This window comes from Phoxinus phoxinus (genome assembly GCF_949152265.1).
Source record: "Phoxinus phoxinus genome assembly, chromosome: 15".
NCBI lineage: Eukaryota > Metazoa > Chordata > Actinopteri > Cypriniformes > Leuciscidae > Phoxinus > Phoxinus phoxinus.
The window spans coordinates 5,759,414-5,786,748 of record NC_136890.1 but is presented as its reverse complement, the minus strand read 5'-3'; the positions used below and the strand labels follow the sequence as shown (position 1 = coordinate 5,786,748).

The following is a 27,335-nucleotide window of genomic DNA, read 5'->3' as shown; positions in this document are numbered from 1 at the left end:
GAATTATTGCGCTCCTATTTGGCGCGCATGCGCGCAGCAGCGCTCGTTCAATGTGAAGTTTACAGCAAAATTGAACTATTTGCACTACTTTCTAAGATTTTAAGATGGAGAATATTCCTGTGAAATGTACGTTTTGCAAACACCATGTCTCAAACGCATAAAACAGCACAAAATATATGCAGTTTGATGGTGGATCGATTTGATCTATGATCGACCTCCAGGGCTGCTTAAGAAACGCGTGCACACGCAGTTATCTAGACTAGATAAACCTGGATCAAATTAGTGGGATTGCGTGAACTTGAGTTACCTTTTATGAAACCGCTTTAGCCCCAACTTATTTGTTAGGTTTATTCAAGTCGGGTTTTGGAGTTTAATCCCCGCTTTTCTAAGCGGCTTTTATGGAACAACCCCCAGGTATAATAAATGATCTGTGGATTATTTTGAGCTGAAACTTCAGACACATTCTGGGGACACCTGAGACTTATATTAGGCTACATTTTGTAAAAATGGTAAAGTATTGTTCATTTGGATGGCATAGACTACACAGTGCACTTACAGCGAACAGAGAACTCTCAGGGAACAAAATACAGACACATACGCAGTTAACGGAGACAACACAACACACACAAAGAACAACATACACAGGGAAGCTGTACACACACACACACTCTGGGAACTTAACAGAGCAACGTACACCTGGAACTCGGCACACAGAGGCATGTCACAAACCAGTGTGAGAAACACCAACACCTCTCTCCTGCAAAGTTTGTAACCTATGCACTGGCACACATGCCCAGCTGCACAAATCACTTCACCGCTATGGGAACACAATGTGTGTGTGTGTGCGTGCGTGTGTGTGTGGAGGCAGAGCCGCGCTTAAACCCGCCCTCGAGAGGGATCTCATTTCCCCTAAAACCTCCCATTTTTCCTCCGCCGATGATCTGTCTCGCCTGTACCTCTATCCTGCTCCACTAGCCCGGTCATGGAGCTCGCAGCGAGGTGTGTGTTCCTGCTCTCCAGCTTCGCCGCGCTCGCAGCGCTCGATCTGGACGCGATTGAGCCCGGCTTCTATGTGGAGACCAGCAGCCCATCAGATGTGATCGACTATAAAGATCCCTGCAAAGCTGGTGAGCACGAAAGACATTTGTTTACACTGCTTTGATAGATGCAAGCTTTCGCGCAAGCCACGTAATGCTGAGACTGTGCGAACTATAAACTGTAGATGACAGCGGAGCCGCGCAAAATAAACACGCGATCCACGGCGTCACTAAACACAGAAATACTTTGCGCAAAGTGTACTTGTTGTTGACACAACGGTGTCTTAAAGATTACGCGACGTTTTGACATCCAACACGAAAATGTATACCTGGAGGTGTTTTCTTTTGTCAGATCACAGCCGAAAAGTTTTTCTTCGTTTTTTGGGGGGTGTTGTTTGTTTACAAGAAGTTTCGAGCAAGCTTGAATTTGCGAACGGTTGAAATTCAACATTGACATTGTGTAAATTTAAATACAAGTGAAATTGCAATAAAAATATATATTTTTGCGAAACTTCTCATTTTGATTTTGGGATGGTTTACTTTGCAACAAAGCTGCAGATTGGGTTGCTATAGCTATCTTTATATATCTATATTATTCCCGAGATAGTGTTCTTGCCCCCCTTGCCATGTCACTCTGTTGAATGACGTCGATTTTCCTGCACAAGGTGAACTACGTCATCAATCACAATAGTTGCCCTATGACGTAGGGGGATATATTTTTCCCCATTGCTACCACTAAATTTAGAGTTAGGCTAATACCTACTGCATACTTTTTTAAATATGTGAAACTGAGTAGTATTCTACATTGCTGTCACATGACCTTATTACATGCCTGTTTAATTCAGTAAGTGGCACCCTGTTGTCATAAATCATAAATCTGGTTATAATATGTTGTATTTGTAAATGTGAGGAAAAAAAAATGTTGGTAGACAAATGATTTGAGGTAAAAAAAAAACCTTGGTTAATTTGTTACACAACTGAAAAATATATGCACACATACACTGCAAATATAGTAAGTGCTGTATAGCTGTAGGCTATGATATCTTGCACGCAACCAAAGTTATAAAAAGTGCTTTGCCTGATGTCCCCAATTTCATGGCTAGACCAGACTTGTACCGTATACCCACATATTCCTGAGGATAACTTTATCTTGACCTAAAATCAACCAATTATGTTTGATATAATTACGGTTTAGTAGCTCTAGGGAAGTAATTAATTCTTTGGGTCCCAAGAGAAGCAATGACTATTTTCATTTGTCGTGTTGTCAGGGCACGTACCCTTATTTTGTTGTTAGCCAAAAAGAGGTTATTGAGTTTCACAGCTGAAAATGTTTACTAGGAAGTAATGGCCCCAATTATGGCAGGGCAAAACTTCCAGCATCTGACTAGTGCTTGAAATTTCTCTGGATTCTTAAAGCTGCCTCCCTCAACTTTGTTTAGGTGACAAGTGTTCATTTTTTTTATGGTAAAGTACTTTCTCCAATCCCAGTTTAATATTAAGAGACCACTTTAAGTAATCCATTGCTTGGTTGATTTCCCTTAAAGGATTAGTGCACCCAACAATGAAAGTTCTGTCATTAATAAAGTCGCCCTCATGCCGTTCCAACCGCGTAAAACTGCCGTTCATCTTCGAAACGCAAATGAAGATCTTTTTAATGAAATCTGAGAGATTTCTGTCCCTCCATTGACAGCTACGCAACTACGACTTTGACGCTTCAAAAAGGTCATAAAAAGGTTGTAAAACTGATCCTTTTGAATTGAGCGGTTTAGTCCAAACTTTCTGAAGAGACATGATCGCTTTATATCATGAACCGATTTAATTTCGGCTTTTATTCACATATAAACATTCATCCACTCACACATCAGTTGTGGTAAACGGAAGCTCAAGCATATTCGTTTGACGTGCGAGAACCAACGAGGTTTGTTCTTGCGAGTCAAGCAGGTTCGGTTGAGCTCGTGTTTATGTTCATGATCAATGTTAATATGTGAATAAAAGCCTAAAGATTTCATCAAAAAGATTTTCATTTGTGTTCCGAAGATGAACAAAAGTCTTAAGGGTTTGGAAAGACGTGAGGGTGAGTAATTATTACAGAAGTTTCATTTTTGGGTGAACTAAGTCTAACCCTTTAAAAGTTTAGATAAACACTGTCAGGTCTGGTGCTATAAAAACATTGCTGTTTGTTTGAGCGTCCTGACCCTCAACAGCAAAAGTGTCTCAACCAATGGTCGAGATTGGGGCGGCATAATCTCTTTAGCCAACCAATGACAGACGAGGAGAGTTTTTTTCTGATAAACCACTTTGTTTTTGCTCTTCCGTGACAGTAGAATTTAAAAGCTGTGATCAATAACTGAACATTGTATGTGCTTGTCTGTCCATAAAGGTTTGGAACAACACTTTATGTTAAACTATCCCTTTAAGAGAACATGCATAGATCTGCAACTGATCTGCTGTGAAATTGAGGAACAGAACTTTAATTTAGCTTTAGGTTTCTACAGAACATCGACTGTAATCTTCAGCTTGTGGTGGGATGTAGTGGATTTCCTTTGTTTTTCCACCTGCAGGATGACATTTCACTGGTTTCTACGCTGTTGAGTGGATGGATTGAATCCAGGTTTCTTAAAGCTCACACAGGGGTCACTCCGGAGACGTGTAAAACCTCAGAGATCTTGGTCTCTATTAACTTGTCTGCTACTCCTCTCCACCTCCTTCCTAACTCCCTCTCTTTCATCTTTCTCTTTTTCACTCTTTCAAGCCTAGCTTTTTTCCTTGTCCTCATTTGCAGCTGAATGGGGTCCTTGGCTGTTCATTTTTACATTTTCACCCCTCTGAGAGACAGACAAGTGGCTATAGGACAATAACGCAGCCCACCAGCTGAAATTGGTATTCCAGGCAGATTAGGCTGGTTGACCCGCAAAGGCTCAGGGGGCCGTCGATCTCATACTAGGATTAACTTCCCAGATTGTTCTGTCACTCTGTGATTCAGGCTCTCCAGCGACGTTAAGCCAAAGCCATTCTGTTTTGGTGTGTGACTCCTCGCTATCACATTTCATGCATCATTCGAGTTAGCTTAGCTAAGAGAGAAGTGGCTATATTTTGGCTTTCTCTACATATTCGTGTTTGTTTGTTCGGTACGTGAGCTTTTCGTAAAAAGGAAGCCATGTATTTACACTGGATGTTGTGAGTCAGAGTTCAGTGGCCGTTAAGACGCGATACACCGATTATCCGTTCATTCACAGCTGTTCATCTCCTTTTTTATAAACATGTTTTCGCAGTTTAATAGTTTGGTCATTACAATCTCCGAACAAACAGATTTTGCAAGGCCAGTGTGGGAGTGATGCCCTTAATTTTTGTCTGTGAAACTTCCTCAGAACAGTGGTTTTCGCTGGTCTGGAAAGAGTATTGGCCAATCTTTCATTACCCCTAATACCTTAACTATGATGTCAATACCCATAGTGCCTTGCTCTCTGACCTGATTGGACCGTTGTAAACATGTCTATAACTTTAGAGAGCGCTCGCCTTTCTAAACAACACACCCTTCATCCCTCTCAGATCTGAATGGTAGAAGAGGACGGGGTTTGGGATTGGTTCTGGATGGGGCCCAAACCGCCCAGCTGTAGCAAAGATTATGTGAGACGAGAGGTCTGCGTTTACGAGAGAGGAGTAGGAACACCGATGTAATGTGCCTTGTTTACACTTCATCCAAAGAGAACGTTCATGGTAGAACATTCATGACGCTAAAACTCGCGACATATTAATTACATTACATTCCTAAAGGCTGATATATACTTCTGCGTCGGACCTACGCCAGAGCCTCTACGCAATAGACGTTGGTTTTCATTTATACTTCTGCGTCGTTGTCTGCGTTGACGCGCAATTACACATGCATAGGGAGCGTGTGAAACCGGAGGGAGGGGTTCTAGCAGACCAATCACAGCGCTTGCGTCCGCGTAGAATTGACTCGTTATTTACACTAGCAAAATGTGTTATTCATTTATAAATCCGTTTTTTAAGGGAAATATTCAAATGAATTGATTGCAAATATTTCAGGCATAGTAAAAATATAAAATGATCACCCTCAATTCATTTAAACATGTTTAACTTTCTTCTGTGGAACACAAGAGAAGATATTTTGAAGAACTGTTTTTTTTTGTCAATACAATGAAAGTCAATGGGGTCCAAAACAAGGAGGCCTTTTTCAAAAAAAAATCTTGATGTTCCACTGAAGAAAGTCAAACCGATTTGGAACATGCAGGGTGAGTAACAGCTGTTTCTTTTTTGGGTAAACTATCCCAATTTACAATTTTTTCGGTCACCGTTATATCTCATGCACAGTCTAGCATTGAAGTCTTCAAAATATCCTCAAATTGATCATGAGCCCATCTGGATGTGGTCCACTTATGATGATTCACCCGACCTTTCGAGTGCAATAACAAAGTTGTGTCGTCTTTATACTGGAGTCGTACAATCATGAGTACCTTCTGACCTCGTTTCCACCTTTGTCTTCTATTATTTTCATTTGCATTGTCCATTTTCCACTAGATTTTGAAAGCTGTGAGTGTTGCCACCTAGTGGACCCACGAATTGGTGCAATAAAAAAAATAAAGTGCACTTTCGGCAGCATGAAATAGCATGAAATCTATTTTCTAAATGCGTGTTATATCGTGAACATTCATCCGTGTCAATATTTTTTAAATGTCAAAACTGGACGTTCCCGTGAAAACGTCAGACTTCTCTCTGGTGGCGTACGCAGGATTCTCCAATCATTTAATCTGCTTAAACCCGGCCCTTCAAGCTTACCTACTGTCACTTGTGTCCACTTTGAGTGCCATACCTGCATCTCAATATCCAATCAACAACTGATGCACAGAACCAAGTCACCGCCCTACATTTTTTCCCTGTCTATATTCCATTTAGATTTAATTGAAATCACTATATAGAAAAAAATATCTGTTGCTACTCTGTGTCATGGTGACTTTTACAATCACTGTGAAGCAAGATTGTATAATGACTTAAATTTAGGCCTTTTCCTCACATTTTTTTTTTTTACAAGACTTAAAGGGTTAGTTTACACAAAAATTATAATTCTGACATAATTTTTTTACCCTCATGTTGTTCCAAACCCGCAAGACTTTCGTTAGACCATCTTCGAAACATTGGCTCTTGCTGAAGCTCAAACGTGCTGCGTAACACGAGAATGAACCTCATTGGCTCTTGCTGAAGCTCAAACGTGATGCGTAACACGAGAATGAACCTCATTGGCTCTTGCAGAAGCTCAAACGTGATGCGTAACACGAGAATGAACCTCATTGGCTCTTGCAGAAGCTCAAACGTGATGCGTAACACGAGAATGAACCTCATTGGCTCTTGCAGAAGCTCAAACGTGATGCGTAACACGAGAATTAACCTCATTGGTTCTTGCAGAAGCTCAAACGTGATGCGTAACACGGGAATTAACCTCATTGGCTCTTGCAGAAGCTCAAACGTGATGCGTAACACGAGAATGAACCTCATTGGTTCTTACAGAAGCTCAAACGTGATGCGTAACACGAGAATGAACCTCATTGGTTCTCGCACATCAAGCGAAAATGCTTGAGCTTCTGTTTACCACAACTGATGTGTGAGTAGATTAATATTTATATGTGAATAAAAGGCTAAATTCAATCTGTTCATCATATAAAGTGATCGAGTCTCTTATGGAAATTTGGACTTAACCACTCAATTCATATGGATTAGTTTTACGATCTCTTTATGAACTTTTTGAACAGAATTAAAATTTTTAGGTGAACTATCCCTTTAACTTATAAATTCCATGAAATGCACCAGACAACAAATATACTCAGAGGCCGCAAAGCTCTGACTGCTAGCTTGCACTCGTCTGTAGCTCTCACATGGCAAATGTTGTTCTCCGTCTCTTTCCCCAGCGTGGTTTTAATAAAGCACTCTTTGACCTGATTCCCTGTTGCACCACTCACCAAGAAATGCGGTGGTGCTTGAATTCCTTCTCTTCGCGTCTTCAGAGTCGGTCTCATAGCTCGGCGTGGAAAACCACAAGCACAGACAGTTCAGCTGGAGCCGCTGGCCGAGCGCAGAGACATGCACAGCTGGTGACATCATACACTCCCATGGTTCATTTTTCTGTGGGGAAGATTGGTGGCTATTTAATGACTTTTCAAGTGATTCAAAGAATTTCACAGTCAGAATCTGTTGGAAAAATGAGTGAAATGTAGTAGATTTAGGCACGAATGCGGAATGGATTGTTTAAAACTACCGTAGCTCACTACATCTCATTCATGGTGATGTAATATTTTCAATGTCTTTAAATATTCAACTTTAAGTAAGCTACTGGTAAGAAACGTGTGGCTCTCTGTTGTTATTAAAACATTGCGCTGTTTGTTTGAGCATCCCGACCAGCCCAGCATAGCAACACTGGCTCAACCAATGGCATGAAATTGGAGGCGGGGCTGTTTTGTTGGCCAACCAATTGTGTTTGGTGATGTAAGTGGCACAGAAACACACTTCCTTAAATATTCCATGTTCAATAATGTTAGATTTAGATTTTAAAAAACTTACAAAAAGCATTACAATTTCTGTTAAAAAGTGTGTTATTTAAATTGTAAAGTTTAAGGAGTTACAATCTCATGGCAGCGAAACTGTAAAACTGGCTAGAAAGGAGATAATTAAAGGAGAACTCCGGTCAATTTTAACATTGAGCTAATTTTTTAGTAAATTTGGAGTGCTGTCAATACAGAGAACAATGACAAAAATCGGTGTTGCCTACACTGTGTTATCCCATTTTTAAAATTCGCACCCTGTTGACTTCAATGGGGCAAGTTTTAAACCTGCTTTTAGCCTCTTAACATCCTTGATGTGTCATTACAAGTGCCCAGCCATGTTGAGTGATTCCTTCAGAGCGAACACTGTGAATCTGACTTGACTCTGTATTAGAGCTTAGATCGGGCCCAAAAAATCAAGCCCGACCCTACCCGAGCCCGTGCACGTTGTGTCCGAGCCCGGCCCGGCCCGACACATTAACTGTGATTATGAGCCCGAGCCCGATTTAAACCCGACCATTTGTTTAATACGCGGGCCGTTATAACTGACGTTGTCAACTACAATTCCGAGTTATTTGAACTAACGTTACAGAAATCTGTTTAGAATTATCTTAATGAATAATGCAACAAGGACGACGCATGTAAACTGCGTTGTTTGTTTATTCAGAATGGAATGGATCGCAAGTGGATCCGATTCCGAATGAAGAAACGTAAAAAAAAAAAACGTGAACAATGATGAACACAGAAAATGAACAAGAGTGAACTTTGGACCTACTACTCTAATATAATTCAACAAGGTTTTAGAATATAGAATATTTTTTAAGCAAAATTGCGTCCACAGTTGCTGGTTTCAGAGCGGTCCTCCTCTGCTCTCTCTCGTTCGGCGCTGCTGTCATGCGAGCAGCGCACACACAATGCACTCGACAAAGCCAACACACATGTTGTCACTGCCCACGAATAGTTTAAATGGTTCCATACCTCCGACTTTCCACCAAACTTGCTCAAAGTTAATTCTCCTGTTTTTATTTACATCTTCAAGCTTGCACTTGAGCTACACAATACAGCACAGCTGTCCCGGTGTGATGCGTGCGAGTGAAGGAGACGCTGCGCATGACACGTGACATGCTTTTATCAAGGGCCCGGCCCGACCCGGCCCGAGGATAGTGGCGGGAAATATCGGCCCGACCCGGCCCGCGGATCGGGTCGGGTCAAGTTCGGGCTCGGGCAGAGAATCTAAGCTCTACTCTGTATTAACAGCACTCCAAATTTACAAAAAAATGAGCTGAATGTTAAAATTGACCGGAGTTCTCCTTTAAGAATATATATAATGCTGTTGATTGATCTTAACTATTGAACCTGGAATATTCCCAAAAGTAAAATAATTTTTGATCCATGCCGCTTCTTTTGCTTGTGATTTGTGATGATGATAAAAAGTCTTAATTATGGCTTTTACAGGACACCGTGACAAATGCACATGACCTGACCGTATGGAAAATCTCTCAGTATTATAGGAATCTCTGGAACTTGAAAAGTGAAGTTGTCGGCTTAAAACCTGAAAACCCTCCCAGGAACTTTTGGAGCATTCATCTAGATAAACTCTCCCGTTTATGGAATGAAAAATGAATGAGAAGCAGTCACGCACAATTACTGTACGCCTCTCCGACTGCACTGTCTTTTTCCTAGAGGGATTGGAGAGCTGTGTGTGTGTTGCGTAACATTTGTCTGTCAACATTATTTCCATAATCCGGCCTCAGGACAACAAATGAGAAAGTTTAATTTGTAAGACCGTTTCCATAAGCTTCGGGATTCACCCAAACTCTCTTAGTGCTGTTGTTTCCTGTCTGCACTAATTGGTTCATTGAACCCGCCACGTCTGGTGTGCAATGGACATTTATGACTGTAGCCGAGCCAAAGATTTCCTCTCCCCCTCTTGCCCTCTGGGTGAGGATCACAGAAAATGAGGGCTAGATATAGGAGATTGAGATGAGGTGAGTGTGCTGCAGACTGTAGGTCATTCAGTGCATGCCAGCATGGCCCAGTCCTGTGGGTTTCTGCGTCTGTCTGCCAGCTGATGTGACTGTGGCACATTCAGACCCCGCTGGCAGCTAAACCGTGAACCATGCATCACCCTTCTGCACCTCTGAACCCTGACTATATCATGTCAGACTATAGTTTGAATGAATCCCATTGCATTACCATACAGAATTGCTCTTTCGCAATTATCCTGAACATTGTATATGCATTCATTTCATGCGTCAATGAACAGAAGAGAGGCTCTTGGGAGCGTGTAACCGTCACATCCTTTGGATTTTCCTCCCTAAAAAATCCAGAGTCCTTCAAATAAAAACCAGTCTACAGGCTTCCATAAACAACAAGAAGTCTGGAAAGGTCTCGTTTTTTAAGTTTCGTTTACACATCAGCTACATGTCCATCAGAAGTCGCGAATTTAACTTATGCGCAAAATTGGAATCTCGCATAAAACATTTGCGAATAAAGCACCGTTTCCATCCAGTTGCCGCGTTTCCATTACAGAATAGACCCTTCTCAGGGAGCTTGATTGACAGGTGATCTGACCAATCATACTTCGCCATCCGCCATTTTGTCCTACAAAGCAGTCAGGAGAGTTAGTAGATGAACATGGGAGGATTTGAACTTGAGAAGCGGAGTGTACTGACGCCTTTCCGCGGTTAAAACAACATTCCTTCTGATGTTCATTCATGTTTATTTGATGCTATAAATGAATTAGAAGGAAGAAATGATCGGTTCACGAGCAGCTTTAACTGAGGCTCTACAGCGATCTGTCAGACACATTAAAGAGCCACAAAACGGTATTTATTGTTAAAATTTCTTTAAAAAAATGACCAAATTTGAAAGGTGAGACTTTGTTTAATATGTTTAATATCAAAAGTAACCGAAAAGTAACCTGGTCTGTCAGTGTGTTGTCAGTGTCCTCTCTGCTCCGCGATGTATTTTTCACTGCGTGAGAATATGGTGTGGCGAGAGAGCGGCGTAGCTTGTCGGACATAGCGACAGTAACTAAGGGGGGTGGGTCTTTGCGAACGGTCAATTGCGCAAAGCTTTTGTGAAATTTTCTAAATGTCGATAAAAAACTATTGCGAAATGACAGCGTTTCCATTAACCGATGTTATGTGACTAAAACTAATTTTTTTCCTCTCGTGATAAGTCATTCGAAAAATCATGACAACGGATGTTGGTAGGTTTACGTTTATCGGAGCCACCACACTAAATATTATTTTTAATGGAAGGAGACGTAGGCGTGTTTTCCAAGCATTAATGGCAAGGGAACGTATGAGGTGTTCCTCCCTCCTTCTGCTTCAAACTTTTGATAAATTTGATAAATCTTTAAAGAGTTTAATGAGGAACTCCATACATTCCGCGTCATCTTTAAAGAATGATCCACTTTTACGTACGCCAGGCGACCTGTAAATGAGAAAAAACAGTTTCCATGGAAGTTTTGCGAAATAATATTCCTTTTTCAAATTGCCCGAAAAACCACCTCATGTGAGTGTAATTATTATATTTTGTGCCATATATGGGATTTTTTTGCGAAATGTACGTGTTTCCATTTTGCGCAATTTGAAGGGTAATGGAAACGTGGCTAGTGAGGACAAAATCGTCACTTCCTGATAAGCTGTTACTAAATATCACTAAGAAAAGTAGGAGACGCCACTGTATGTGGCGTCTCAGAGCGTGCAGACGAAACGCAATAAACATGATCTTGTTTTTGAGGCAGATGCTGCTGTTTGGGAGCGCAGTCGTGAAAGACAGTTCTTGGAGGTAATTATACCGAACCACTTTGACAACAGACATTTCAGAACCAAAACAGCATTCCAGATACTGTGCAAAAACATCGTTCCGCTAGTTAGTCCAGTTATGCCGTCCCATCGTGCAAAGTCACATGATCGAGGAATTTATTCAGAAAATGTGTTTCCATTGTAGTTAATGCACATGTTTTCTTATCGGATAAAAATGTATCTGACTCAAATGAGTGCATACGTTTTTTATGCTAATTTTTAAATTTATGCACATCTTGGTGTTTCCATCCTGCAGTTTTTGATGCAATTTTCCAAAATGCACATAAAAATAGGTGGATGGATGTATTGGCAATACAAAAAGTGATTTAATGCATGAAAATAGCTTGAAACAATTGTCAGATTATCTAATGCATTGGCTTATCTGGCTTTTTTTTATTGCGGTTATTCAAGTTTTATTGAAGGCACCAATTACACCAATATACTACTTCATACAAATCTATTACCGATCTGAATAGAAAACGTACTGATAAATGGCACAAATTTAACTACGGTAAATATTTATTTCACTACAAGTAAATAATTCAATAAAAATAATACTGTACATGGCCTAATAGGAACATCAAGTTCCACATCTATCTATTTTGTTTGAATGTTTTTTTTGTGTGTGTGTTGTTTTTACCAGTTCATGGAAATGAAATGTCTGATAAACAGTTTGCTCAAACAAACTGTCCAAACCAAACGATTCGCTAAACTGAACAAGACCTCCCATTGTTTGATGAATGCCTCTGGTTGCTCTGTTGTAAGGCTGTGCAATATAATGTAATATACAGTGTGACAGGCTATAATCTTTTGTCACGCTACTCCGCTCTTTGTTGGAAAAAGTAGCTTGTTACTGGGAAAGCTGTGCCTTTTTAAAAAAGGCTTAACTGCTAATAAATATGTATGGATATTTAAGGAAAATTTGACCAAAGTGTTTTATTCTGTCATCATTTACTGGCCCTCGTGTTATTCCCTTTCTTTCTTCCTTGGAGCACAAAAGCAGAAATTTTAAAGGTCATTTTCCCCCATTCAAGTTACAGTCTTCAAAAAGAAAAAATTAAAGGTAGCATAAATGTGGGCCATACGAGTGTGTGTGTCACTGCTTTTATATGTAACCTTCCAGCGATGCTAGCGTGAGTGTTTTAAAGCCAGCTGACTGTTAGCACACAGCTTGAGTTTGTACATTTGACTCAGATAAGAGAAGGTCAAGAGAGGTAAGAACATGGAACAATCATGCGGAGGAGGAGGAGGAAGAGGAGGACATCTGGTTTTCATACATCTGCCATTTCTAAGAACCTATATATGTTGTGATACTGTGCTTTTAAGCCAAGTAGCAACTTCCTGTTTCTTTTCTCTTGTCCCAAGATGAGATGTATAAGCTAAGCTACTTTCTGCTGAATGAGTTATAACAATCTAAATCCACTGCCCTGCAGCGAAAACTCCTCTGCCAAGTACAGCGAGGTCCAGAAGTCTGTGAAAATGCTTCTTTTTTGCACTCTTTTCTAATTTAATGTTTTTAATATAAAGTCAAGAATCTGTGCAGTTCAGAATCTGAAATATTTCTTATTCATTTACATCATAAGGTGTTACGTTCTTTGAATTCTTTGAATAATTCTTGAAAATAGGGTTTATTTCCAGGTTTAAACTAGTGCTGGCATACTGATTAATTGCGATTTAATCCCATTTAACCTAAAAGTTTGTGTGTGTGTGTGTGTGTGTGTGTGTGTCTGTGTGTCTGTCTGTGTGTGTGTGTGTGTGTGTCTGTGCCTGTGCCTGTTTGTGAATATATATATATATATATATATATATATGTGTGTGTGTATACACACACACACACACGCACACACACACACACAAATACACATTATATAAACACAAACTTTTATGTTAGATGCGATTGATCGATTTGACAGCCCTAGTTAAACATGTATTTTAAAATATTTGTTATATATTTTTATTATAGTGGGGTTTTTTTCCGAGTCTTGAATAATAGTATTGTCATTTTCTTGAACTTATAACATTTGAGATAATAATTAGCATTGTACCAGAAAAAGTTAAAAGAAAATAGTTCACAAGAAACATAAATCTAGTCTGGCCGGTAGCGTATTTAGCGTATTAATTGGCCAATTAATACTCGCTTATCCAATTTTCTTCTAAAGCAAATGAGTAGAGAATATGATAAAAAAAAGAGAGAAACTTTAATCTCAAGATGCTCTTCCCATAATTCACTAGTACGAGCCTGTTCGCCACCTCCACTCCATTTGTTCAAGTTCCATTTGCTCAGCAAGATCCAACAAACAACATGAGGCCTGTAGATGTCTTCAGCATGTGTGTATACAGCGCGCGAGCATGTACGGATGTTTATGTGTGAAGAGTGCTTTGTGAGCCGGACTGATGTGAGCAGGCAGTGAGTAATGAAGTGATTTGAAGAGTGAGGCATGTTTTCCTCTGGGAAGTGTTTAAGCAGGCTTGAGAGCATTGTGGGTGTTATATGTGCGGTAAGCAGATTTCATTGTGTGTTTACTGGGATTCTGTAACACTGGGTCATAGGTCAACTTTCATTCCGGTTTCGGCAATTTTCAGCACTCGGCCCAAAGTTTTATGCTAGATAAATGTTGTGTTCATGTCAGGCAGATATCTATCCTGTTACATGTAAACATTACAGGACGCTACCGCCGTAGTCTACTGTATTTCTACTGGTTCTACTGTTAGCATCTGTACAGTGTTGAGGTAGTGTAGCTAACTTAAGAGAGTAGCTAGCTAACTAAACTGAGAGAGAGAACTCTGATTGGCTGTTCAGTTTAGCGAGCGAGTCCGTGAACGAGAATAAGTAAACAAAAGAAGTAAAGATTATTATTATTATTTTTTTACAAAATGTGTAAAATCAGGTCGTAGCTAGGCTAGCTACAGTTTCAAAGTAGCTTCCCACTTAAGTTTTTGAAATACATTTATATAGTTAAATTGTACATTAAAAAAGATACTGCCCCTTAAACTATTTTTGTAGGGTTTTTAACTTGAAGTAGTTAGTAACACTACAAGTTGCTAACCACATAAACTGTCAAATGCGCAACTTTGAACTTGTGTAAATGCGTAAGTTCGAAACTGTAGCTAACCAAGCTACAAGCACATTTTACAAAGTAACTTCCCAAATCAATTATGAATTATATATTTCAAAAGAGATTGCCCCTTAAACAGCAGCTTCACTGTAGTTAGCACTTTTTGTTTGTTAGCAGGTTGTTTTATCTTAGTAGTTAGCAAGCTGCAAACCCCAGTGAAGCAGTCAATTTTGTTTGTAGCTTGTAGCTTGGATAGCTACCGTTTCAAAGTAGCTTCCCCAACAACACTATTACTATTAGCACTTGGGTACTGGTGGTTCCTGTCCCTGCAGTTTGTCTGTCCACATTCTCTGAAGGTTTCAGCTAATTAGCCTCACAAGAGTGTGCGCATTGTCTTCTAAATAAAGATGAGCCTCGTATGATACATTAGAGGGAACAATATGCTTTGTTGCTGGTGTGAAACATTCAGCAAGCCTTGGGAGTGCTCTGTCCAATCATCTCTTTCACACCTAATTAGCCACAATAATGAGAAGGCAAACTGACCATGAAAAGCGGGTGTTCATTTGCTCACTAAGCTACCGACACCTCTGCTACGTTTGTGTAGCTCAGAATAATTCATCCCTTCAATCTAGCAGTGACTTTGGAGGGTAAACAAATGTAATGTAACCTTTGGCATGTATTTAAACTGCAGTTCGTTCAACTGTAGGTTGTTTACATGCACATAACTGTTTGGAGAGCACTGAGGCTACTAGGTTTAAAAATGCAAATGTGATGAGTGGTTAAGTGTTCGGATGGTTAGAGGAGCCATTATTCGCACATTCAGATCGAAACGATGCAGTGAATACAATTAAAAAGGAAAATTTAGAGCAAAAATTGGTCATACAGCCCTCGAAGACATTAATTGCCGTTTTGGCTCATCAGGTGTCATTAATATTGGTGTGTAAAACGAGGGCGGTTTGGCTGATGGTTGGATCAATAGCTCTTTGTAGATAGTAATTGGTTTGTTATGGTTAGACAGACCGCAGCCACTGTTCTGACCCCCTGCTACCCCACAGCAACTGTTTCCATTTAACACAGACACGCACATGCTTGTGTGTGTGTTTAATTGTGCACGTGCAGTCACACAGACCCAACCTGGTGAATATGCTGAAACCTTTACCAAATAATTACTCAAAAGATACATGGAAAAAATAAGTTCTTATGGGTAATTTTAGTTTTTCCCAGTGTTTTAGACACTATTTTTTCATTGGTATGGGTAGATATTGTATATTGGGGAACTTATAGTTTAGTAAAACTATGTGAGTTACGTAATCAGATTACTTTTTTCAAGTAACTAAGTAGTTACTTTTTCAAACAAGTAGCTAACGCAAGTTACTTTGTTTTTCCATTTATGGCGCTTTTCAATTACCAGTACCAGCTCAAATCAACTCGTCTCGCTTTTCGCTCCGTTTTCCATTGCAGATAGTACCTCCACAATAGTACCTGGTCGTCATAGCGACGCCGGAAACTGCCGTGACGTAATCTTGTACGCGACACACACCCGCTACACACACACAGGACAATGGAGGAAATCGAGTGTATGCTGTTTTACATAATATTAGTAATGGGTATATCACGCAATCTCTGGCCAAACTATTTTAAAATGGCGGGGTTATTCAGGATACTCCGTCTGGCACGTGCAATGATGACGCAGTGAATAGTGACGATTCTCTCTGACCAATCAGCTGTCTGCCGTGTTTTCACGTCACATTTTAGTATCGCCTCAGCTCGCTCAGAACCTCGCCGGAAGTGATACGGAAAAAAGTATCTGGAAGCAGGCACAGGCACAACATATACACAGTGGAAAACCAAACAAAGGCCAGTCGAGGCCGAGGCGAGCTGGTACTGTGTAGTGGAAAAGCGCCTTTATCGAATGAAAGATTTCCTGTCCCTATGTTGAGAGAAATGTTGCGGGAGTGTAGTCAGTTGTAACTGGGCGTAACCGGTAGTAACCGGGTCAAACGGTAATTGAACCTATTGGTCAATCAGGAGTAATCGGGAGTAAGGCCGTGTGTCCACCAAAGCGTTTTTTCATGTGGCTGGCTTTATTTTTCAATTGTTTTCAATGGGAACGCCGCGTTTTTAGAACGCCAGGAGCGTAACGAGGCGCTGAGCGAGTATTTAACGCTCAAGCGCTGAGCGCTTGGCGTTTTTTACAGGTCGCCGAGAGTTGAAGAATGTTCAACTTTAGGTAAAACGCCCCGCTCATCACTGTCACTTTTTAGCCAACCGTCCAATCACAGTAGAGGAGGGGCGGGACTAATACCACACTGACCAACGGATATTCTGTATCATAGCAACAATGCGTCTCAACTGAAAAACTAACTGCGCTGTCAAAACGCTCTCAAGCGCCCGCAGCTCGGTGTCTTCAGCAGAGCGCCTAGCGTTTTCAGCTGGCTAAAAACGCTTTGGTGGACACACGGCCTAAGCATTGTGTTCGCTGTGTGAATGTGCGTTATTGTAGGTCTAGACTAAATTTGAGCTGGCATTTACTCATCTCACTTGTACAAAAACAGATTCAGTATTCCTCAAAATTAATAAAAGCAGTGAAATGCAAACCTGCAATAATTATGTTAAATAACACAAATATTCTTTATGTATTTAATCTCACTTTGTTAACCAATGTTTGTGCCTCTGACCTCTTCGGCCTCTTTTCAAAGAGGCATTTGGCAGTTTTACTCTAAAACGGCAAGAAAATCAAAGCCGTAAATCTTGCTTTCAGTAAGATTCTGTTTGTGCGCAGTGTCAAAAAATGTTCACTGGATAAAATTCGTCTCCCAATTTTTTTTTTAATGTGGTCATTTTTGACCGCGAGGAGCACAAGTGTGACTATTTTTTACAGGACCAATTAACCTTTTCGAATCATGTCAATAATAATTTTTTTTGTGTTCACATAGCAAGTGTCGAAACATTTACCAAGTTTCGGTATGAATGTTTTGGCACACCAAAACCAAAAAAATCATGAAGTAAAATTTTTCGGTCAAAAATGACTGAACCACCAGAGTAACTTTCCCCAACACTAGTCATACATACATACATATATATATATATATATATATATATATATATATATATATGTATGTGTGTGTGTGTGTGTGTGTGTACGGGGTGTTACATTTTACTGACCCAAAACTTTTGAACGATAAAGTATACTGAAAACACGCGACTGCTCAGCGACTAAGAAGGACTATGAGTGCAATGAACGACCTGTTTGTTTTCCAAATGGCAGGCATCTCTTTGGTCGTGTGTCTTCTGAAGTCAACGACCGTTCCCCCCCGGCCGTCTGAGAGTCTAGCCGTCTGAAAACAGTCGCACTTTCTTCATCCCTGGCCTCCCTCTGACATTCCCTGAAGGCAACACAGCTTGTTAGGGAATAAAGCCCATTCCCCAGTCCACGGCTGGAGTCTAGTCAGGAACACAAACTATGATTAGCCATCTCAAACGCTGTAGTCGCGTGGGCTTCTGGTCGCCTGGTATCCAAATTGCAGCGTCAGGAAATGTCAAGGTAAGCATTTGCTAGGGAAGAACAGCTGGAAGTGTTTTTGCAGGAGAGACGAGTAAAGGCGCTGCGGTGTTTACAAGATTCCCGCATCCTCACGATCCCAACACTAATGCTTTACACCCTCTGGGTCTGTCCAGAGAAGAAATCTGTTTGTCTTACAAGAAAAGAGATGCCGTTTCCTCCAGGGAAATGTTCGTTTATTATTGGATTTGCACATGCTTGTAAATATTTCCTCAACACACTAGTCTAAATCTACAACACTTCTCTGAACATTTGACTATCTGGGTGAATCTCGCTTGTCCATGTCCAGGTCACAAATCACCTCAAAATCAAATCAAATATTATTTTACATAAAGAAAATAAAGCCTATCTAGAACCTTTAAGGGTTTTTATTTATTTATTTATTTAACAACATTATGGCGTATTCCCCTCCCCAAATTTTCATTACCACAATGCATCTACTTCAACTTTTTTTTTTTTTTTGTAAAAATAAACTTTTACTTCACTTTATTATTAAAAATAAAATTCATGGAACTGTAATACAATATTTTTACTGCACATATATTTCCATACATTTACAGTCCAAAATGATTTTTTTTTTTTATCATTTGAATAAAAAACCTATGGCTTATAACAGGCCAATAACCAACATTTTAAAATAAAAATATGTATTTTAAACAACATTTATATTTATTTTTAGTTTACCTTGTGTTAGTCCTGGTCATCTGCAGGGTCCACTTCATTGGAAACAACACACACACACACACACACACACACACACACACACTATTAATAATTAAAACTAAAATAAATTTTTAATATAACAATGGTGTTGTAATAAAGTAAAGTAAAAACAAAAATTATATTAAGAAAAGTAATACAACTTTTTAAAACTTATTTTACCATATATATATATATATATATATATATAGGCTATATATATATATATATATATATATATATATATATATATATATATATATATATACACCTAAAGAAGACAGTAAGTGAAACCGGGAATAGAGCAGTTTAATAGACGAGGTCTTCATGAATGTGAATAGAGCGTTTACACTTCAGGAGGTTTCACAGTATGACAGGTATTATCATTCACAGTGGGCTTGTAATCTAACATGCGTCTGTCTTAAGACCCCCAGGCTAGACTTTCCCACTGCGTACCTCACAGATGCTGAAGGCCTGAAATCTCTGGTATTGTGGGTGGTAACTTTAAGACCTGTCTAGACCTCACATGTTATCCCATCGGGGCTTTCAATAGAAACCAGTCTAGGTGAAACGGGTGCCAAACTGGCTTTTGTTAATGAAAGTGCTGTTGTATGTGAAGCCAAGGTGATTGTGGAGAGGGGTCAGGCAATGAAAACTGCGTGAGAGAAAGAGTTACGCAGCTGGACCTGATGTTGCAGCTCAAGTCTAAGCGTTCAAAGCTAATGCATCAACAGTAAAGCTTCTTCAATTGCTTTTACTCTCTGTCCCAACTGCTAATATCTCTCATGGGTGGTGGAGGGTGTGAGTGACAGTCATAATTGCGTATTACTGCAGACCGCCACTGAATTATGTGCTGAGTCGATGATTAAAAGGCCTTGCGCATATTGAGGTCTTCCTAAATGGAAAACTAAACTTTCTTATTGTCAGTTTTAGACTGATATATCTGTCATTTGGACTTAACTGGCATCAGGTTATAACTATGTTGGCTTGGGTAGTAACAAAGAAGTGTTACCAACCCTTTGGTTCAATAGCCTTGTCAAATGTCTTTTTGAAATGGAGTAAATAATTAGAAAAATAAATGTTCTTTTCAATTGCTTTCAGAAATTTGGGGTAAATCTAATCATAAATGTCCCCCCAAGGAAATGAATACTTTTATTCAGCAAGGATGCATTAAATTGACCAAAAGACAGTAAAAAGGCAGTACAGACATTATATAATGTCACAAAAGATTTCTACTTTAAATAAATGATGATTTTGAACTTTCTATTCATCAAGAAATCCTAAAAAATGCTAAATAATAAGCAGTACAACTGTTTTCAACATTGAAATGAAAAATAAATGTTTCTTGAGCAGAATGATTTCTGAAGGATCATGCGACACTGAACGCTGGAGTAATGATGCTGAAAATTCAGCCTTAAAATAGAAAACAATTACTGTAAATTGTAATATTTAATACATAATATTACTGTTTTACTCTATTTTGATCAAATAAATGCAGCCTTGGTGAGCAGAAGAGACCTCTAGCATTGTACACTTTTGAACGGTAGTGTAATACATATGTATTTATTATATAAACTGTTTGCTTTTGTGTCATCCACACCACTAGGTGTCAGTATCGTCCAAGATGATTGTTATATCAGCCAGCACAACATAAAAAAAAAAAGTACTGTGCACATTTAAAGGCCAAAACCAACATGACACTCGCATATCCTGGTAGTTTGAACCCTACAAATCGATCAGTCGCATCGATATTTAGTCTTTTTTTAGGTTGAAATGTTAAATCATGCAGTGGCTTCTGAGGTTCCTCCACAGCTGTTGAGTGTCTCTGTAATGAATGTGTCTGGATAAAGACCAAATGCAAACCCCAATCTGTCACCGCACTCCTTTCTTCCACTTCATCAAATATGCCACATCTTTTCTCAGTGTCATTTATAGACCCTCTTTTGGTGCATCCACTGAAGTTCATTAGTTCATGGCCATTGTGTTCCAGATTTGTAACGCAAAGCCTTTTAGGCCTCGTGCGATGAGATCCTGTGACTGTTTAGGCACTCGCGCTCCGATAAGCTCTTTTTCATTTTCGGTGCGTAGAAAGCATGAGGATTGTGATTTCGTCGGTGAGGAATTCGAGCTGGAGAGACAGAGAGGATTAAAACGGGAATCCCTCAAGGACACGCGGATAAAATGCGTCGAGATGAAATGAAACCAGGGAGGTTGGGCTGCACTTGTCCTCGCTGGTTTTGGCATCTGATGAGGCACAATTACACGCTAGATTAAAGGGCTTGTAGAGATATGGAGGATTGCGTCCCTCGCTCGGGAGGGTTCAGGATCTCTAGCGGATCGGAGGAGTGTGTTTGTGCCATGTGGCGCTGGCATTCTCCCTCTGGTGTTGGTGCCTTTGGGGTCCAGGTTTATGAAGGTGTTGTTGGGCTAGCAACTGTTTGTTTGTGTTTTCAGTCGTAGCAGTGAAGAGGCTTTCTCTCGTACGATTGTTTTGGGTTCCTTTACACACCCTGATGCACTTGAATACGCTTATTATAAGAGTAATATACACTGCCTGGTAGGAGTGTGTGATATATACCGTCTGCTGCGATAATATCGTAATTGTTGTTTTAACGATGTGCGATTTGACATTATCGAGTATAGCCTATCCCACACACACACACACAGAGAGTGCATGCATACTCTAGTCTACGTGTTACAGGTGAAACGCGGAAAAATTTAATATCGTGCAAAAGTTTATTTATTTCAGTAATTCAACTTAAAAGGTGAAACTATATTATATAGACTCATTACATGCAAAGTGAGATATTTCAAGCCTTTATTTGTTATAATTGTGATGATTATGGCTTATAGCTTATGAAAACCCCAAATTCAAAATTAGAATATTGTAAAAAGGTTTTCATAAGCTGTAAGCCATAATCATGAACATTGTTTCACTTGTAGTCTTGTAGATTAGACTAGTGCGGGTGCGCATGGATGGTTTCACTGCGGGATTTAGTCTTTATTTATATAATTTAGTAAAAAATATCACAAGTGTGCAGTTTTTCTCCAAATATCAGCATGATAACAAATGTGATATTGATTTTATACAAGTTTAATGAACAAGAAGTTAATATTTAGTGACTTACATTTTAGACACCACATTGCCTGTTTTTGCTCTATTTCGCCAACAAAAATAGTTCGCCACACACGGCGGTGTTTCCTTACCGAGCGAATCAGTTTTTTGAACGAATCAGTTGACTTGCATAGATTAAGATCTTTCCTTGAATGAATCAGCCGTTTGAGTGAATCGGTTGAATCTCAATGATTCGCTCATTAACAGTGACTCGCTGCCACCTACTGGCGGTTTCAATTTCACATTTAAAATATATTTTCTTGTTTTTAATCATTTTAAATATCAATATTCAATATTGCAAATTGGTAACAGCCCTATTGTGTCTTATTTTTTAAAATAATTTAATTAGATTAAATTGATGAAATTGACACAATGGATGATGCATGTTTATAATTAGGTTTAAAAATTGGCTTTAAAGGTAAAAATGCCCAAAATAAATGTAAACATATTGGAAAAAATAATTTCTGTCACTGCTGAGAACTGACCACCACACAGAGTATGAAGAATGTCAACCACTTTAGCAGTCGGCTGTCCACGACAGTCCTAAACCAAAGTACCAACACACACAGCAAAATATCGGCTAATAATCGTTATCGAGAAAATCCCAGAAAATATAGAGATTTTTCTGTCAATATCGCACACCCCTTCTGTCTGGGCAACACAAAAGTCGCCGTTTGGATTTAAATGGGCAAATTCGTAAGAGTCTATGATTGGATCATTATTGCAGTGATTATTAGCATGTGATATATTTGAAGTTCTTTGTTGTGTTAAGTGTTGTGATGTTACATAATAATCACTGCAATAATGATCCAGTCATAGACTCTTAATCATTTGCCTATTTAAATCCAAACAGCGACTTTTTTTGGCCGAGAAGTGTATATTAATAATATACGTATTCTCTATATCTATCATATAATATATATGCACATTACTGTTCAAAAGTTTGACATTAGTACTTTTTTTTTTTTTGTGGAAAGAAAAAAATTATACTTATAAACAGCAAATATTAATTAAACTGTTTAAAAGTGACAGTGAAGACATTTATTATGTAAAAAAATTAAAATACTCAGTTTTAAATAAATGCTGTTCTTTTAAACTTTCTATTCATCCAAGAATCCTGATAAAATCAGTCATTTGCTTTTACTTTATAAATAATCAGACAATTTTAAGGAAACAATCAAGTTGAATTTAACTGAATACACATACAGCGATGTTTTGAAAACATATTTAATATTGGTGTTGGTATTGTATAATTTAATTTTAGACAGATTGGGAAGATATTTGACATGTTCGCCAGATATATTGACAGAACTTATTAAACAACCAAAGTCATTCTGCGTCTTTAATTCTGATTACATTTCTGATTCTCATGCAACAGTCAAAATTTATAATATATAAAATTCTTTAAAAAGTTACATATATGACGTTAGTAAATAATATATTTTAGACAAACAGGGAAAGTAAGGTGTCAAGATATTTTAACATCCAAAGTAATTTTGGGATCAAAGGTTATTCCATTAAATAACAAATGCACATCTTGTACATGTGATTGTTTCAATATGATAAATGATTCATTCATAAATGATTAATGTGTAAACTATTACTGAAGCAGCACATATGCGTTGTTACGTGTGTGTGTGTGTGTGTGTGTGTGTGTGTGTGTGTGTGTGTGTGTGTGTGTGTGTGTGTGTGTGACTTTTCTCAGCGCTGATCAGGACGGGACGATGTTTGTGTGTGTGTGACGGCCAGATGAGAATGAATCATCATTTGACACAGTAAAGAGTGAAAGATCTGCATGTGTTCACCGACATCTGCTCGCTGGATCTTCAACACGTCTGGAGATCTCACACTCTTTTACAGCCTGAGTTATTAATGCCACGCTATATGGCGTACGGTAATCACTCGCTGTCAGATCCTTCTCTTTCATCCAAACTCTTTTATCTGTGTGTGTGTGTGTGTGTACTTGTACAACTATCTTTGTGAGGACCAGTTTGAGTTGAGTTTTAGACCAGTGAAGTGAGAAGTGAGGTCCTCACATCTGAGAGCCCTTTAAAGGCCTGTATGAGGGTTCTTTGTTTTAGGGATACAGTTATAATTCGGGTACAAGGGTTCGGGTTTGGCTTTTAGTTGTGATGGGTAAGGTGAGGGTAAGAAGCTAGAGATTGCATTATGTCAATGAATGTCCTCACAAAGAAAGATGTACCTGTGCGTGCGTGTGTGTGTGTGTGTGGGATGTTAGGGTTAGCGAGAGGATCTTTTGTTCTTGGCATGTTCCCTCAGATCTTCTGAGCTTGTCTGGTCTTGTCAGGGAGAATTTACACCTTTGTTTTTGTTAGAATGCAACCTCACATAAAGTCATTTGCTAGAATTACTCTCTCTCTCTCTCTCTCTCTCTCTCTCTCTCTCTCTCTCTCTCTCTCTCTCTCTCTCTCTCTCTCTCTCTCTCTCTCTCTCTCTCTCTCTCTCTCTCTCTCTAATATTATCTTAAAAACAAAATTGTTAACATGTGAAGTAAAATGGCATAAAATATTGAGACCTGTTTTCAGAGATTATATCTTGTTAAGTTGATTTTATTTTAAGTGTATCATTTTCTTGCCTCATTAACAATATTGTTTTTAAGCACATCTAAGATTATTTATATGAATTATATAATTGTATTAATATTTCAAGTAAATATTTATACAATTATACTAAATTATAAATTTAGGAGATTTTTTTTGGCCAATAGTCTAAAAAATAGGGTTTGAAACCCTTTTTATTTCTATAATATTTTTTATCGAGTGAAAGGATTATTCAGCATGAAAAAATGTATGACAGGACATTTTTTTAAATGATAAGAGTAATTTCATGACGTAATAACACCGGATCGCACTGTACGTAGCGTGGCACTAGTGAGGATTAGTTGCACAGTTCACGAGACAGTCGAGCCGTTTCCTCTGGATTCCCTTGGCCTGTGGTCGTCTGTGTGGATGTGGACTTGGAGAAGTAAAACCCTATGATTTGAGCTCTGTCCACTGTGTTTAGTTCTGTTTTTAGAGCAGAGTTCAGTGAAGTGTGTCTGCGGACCTAGAGAGCTCACGAGAGAATCAAATCACATTTAAATATTGTTTCTAACAGGTACCAGTTTATATGAACATTATGCTTCTTTGATGTATACACTCTAAAAAATGCTGGGTTGTTTTAACCCAATTTTGGGTCAAATATGGTCAAACCCAAATGTTGGGTTAAAATGTAACCCAACGGCTGAGTTTGTCCATTTGACCCAAAGTTGGGTTAAAACAACCCAGTATTTTTTAGAGTGCATGTCACGTTCTCTGACACTTGAGTGTTAACATTGACTGCGGTTTGTACATGATGAACGGATGTCATTTCTTTTCTGTGGAAATGAGTAAATTGAGGCGTCATGACAAAGTTAATCGTTCATCCAAAAATGTAAATTCTGTTATCATTTACTCACTCTCAAGTTGTTCCAATATGAGTTTCTTTCTTCTGCTGAACACAAAAGAAGATATTTTGAAGAATATACAGTTGACGGTAACCATTGACAATATATATATTTTTCATTCTATGGAAGTCAATGGTTACCGTCAACCGTATATTCTTCTAAATATCTTCTTTTGTGTTCAGCAGAAGAAAGAAACATCTTAAAGCTACACTGTGTGATTTTTACCCCCATCTAGCGGTGAAAAGGTATATGACCATCCAGTGAATATTGGTTTCTGTTCCTCTCAATTCCGATTTCGTTTTAACTCCTACGGTGGCCAATGTAGTCCAAGATTAACATGGCTTCCAGTTCGACCTCGTCCATGAGTGTTCCTTCAAGTGATGAGGTTACTTTAGAAAACTATTATAATTTGCAGTAATTTAATTTGTCAGTTAACATATAGGTTATGACATCTATGTAAAATGAATAATAGTTTTATGTTTTCGTTATTTTTTTACCATTTCATTGCTAACATCAGCTATCAGGTTCCCAGACGTATGCAAGCTAATCTTAGTAAAGTAACTTTTATCAGTGCTATCGTTATTCTGTATATTGTACGACATCACTAGCGTAAGGCAAAGTTTACATTGTAGGCTATATCATTTTCTCCGTGAGCAGAGATCAGTTGATGTGACTGAGAGGGAGAGGGAAAGGAAAAAATAAAAACAGGGCTGGTGCCAGTGAATTGCGGAGACGCGAAAGGCGAAGTTTGAATTAACGGGTATGTCCCTCTTTGGCTAATGTACTTTCAAGATGGAGGGGCAACATGACGACCGACATTCGAACCCCTCACCCGTATGTATTTTCAATGGCATATTATACACTCACGAGAATACTTTATTACTTGAACGAAGTAAATATACATTAATGAGCACATGTATTTTTGAAAGAACTAAGTGTTTTTAGCTAAGAATAAACTAAAAAAGTTACACAGTGTAGCTTTAAAGGTTTGGAACAACTTACGGTTAAATAAGTGATGACAATTAAAATTTTTGGGTGAACTATCCCTTTAAAGATGATGACTTTCAGTCACTTGAGTCGGTGACACTCAATAGTTTTCCCAGATTTCCCTGTGCAAGTCTAAAGTTTAATGTTACATGAATAACCTACTGCTGTTTATTACTATGCATTTTTATTATTTTTTTATTCGAGTTGTCTTACATCATTGCCCCATCAGTATTGTAGGAGAAAAACAGTACAATTTAATTTATTCAATCGCCACTTAAATAGCTAGCTTAACTTTTTTTTTAAATAATAATAACTAGACTTTTGTTAAATTATTATGTAATATGCTTTCTGTGTAAATCCGAGCTTTTTTCCTAAACATTAGTGACAAGCAAAGAGCAACAGAAATATTATTAGTTGTGTTTGGTTTCTATTTCCTGTGTTGCTCTGGTTAGCCACGCCCACCATGAGATTTCATTGGTCCAAAATCCCTCTCCACATAATATTACTGTTCAAAAGTTTGGGGTCAGTATGAATTTTAAATGTTGTTTTTTAAGCCTTCTGCTCATCAAGGCTGTATTTATTTGATCAAAGCCACAGCAAAACAGTAATATTGTGCAATATTACAATTTAAAAGAACTGTTTTCTATTGAAATATATTTAAAAATGTAACTTATCCCTGTGATGAAAGCTGAATTTTCAGCATCATTACTCCAGTCGTCAGTGGCACATGATCCTTCAGAAATCATCCTAATATTCTATCATTTGCTGCTCAAGAAACATTTATGATTATTATCAATGTTGAAAACCGTTGTGCTGCTTCATATTTTTTGATACATTTATTGTCATGATTCTTTGATAAATAGAATGTTCCAAATAACAGCATATAAATAAAATATAAATTATATTTTCAAGTTTTTACTATAACTTTTTATAAATTTATTTAATGCATCCTTGTTGAATAAAAGTTTAATGTCTTTAAAAATATATATTGCTGTCCCCAAACTTATATCAAACTTATATTTTCTAAATGACATTTATTTTGTGGACAGAAAAAGGCAGACCTACTTG

The 27,335-nt window shown here is 38.5% G+C and overlaps 2 protein-coding genes across 2 annotated transcripts in view; one reads left to right on the top strand and one right to left on the bottom strand.

The window, feature by feature from the left end:
• The window catches only part of antxr1a (ANTXR cell adhesion molecule 1a), a 326,460-nt gene that overhangs the window by 138,257 nt on the left and 160,868 nt on the right, over positions 1 to 27,335 (bottom strand). The window lies entirely within an intron of this gene.
• bmp1a (bone morphogenetic protein 1a) overlaps positions 929 to 27,335 on the top strand; it is a 98,840-nt gene continuing 72,433 nt past the window's right edge. The window contains exon 1 of the mRNA XM_079637211.1: positions 929 to 1,127. Within this exon, the coding sequence (XP_079493337.1) occupies positions 983 to 1,127 (145 nt within the window). The 5' untranslated portion in view covers positions 929 to 982. The remainder of the gene's footprint in view (positions 1,128 to 27,335) is intronic.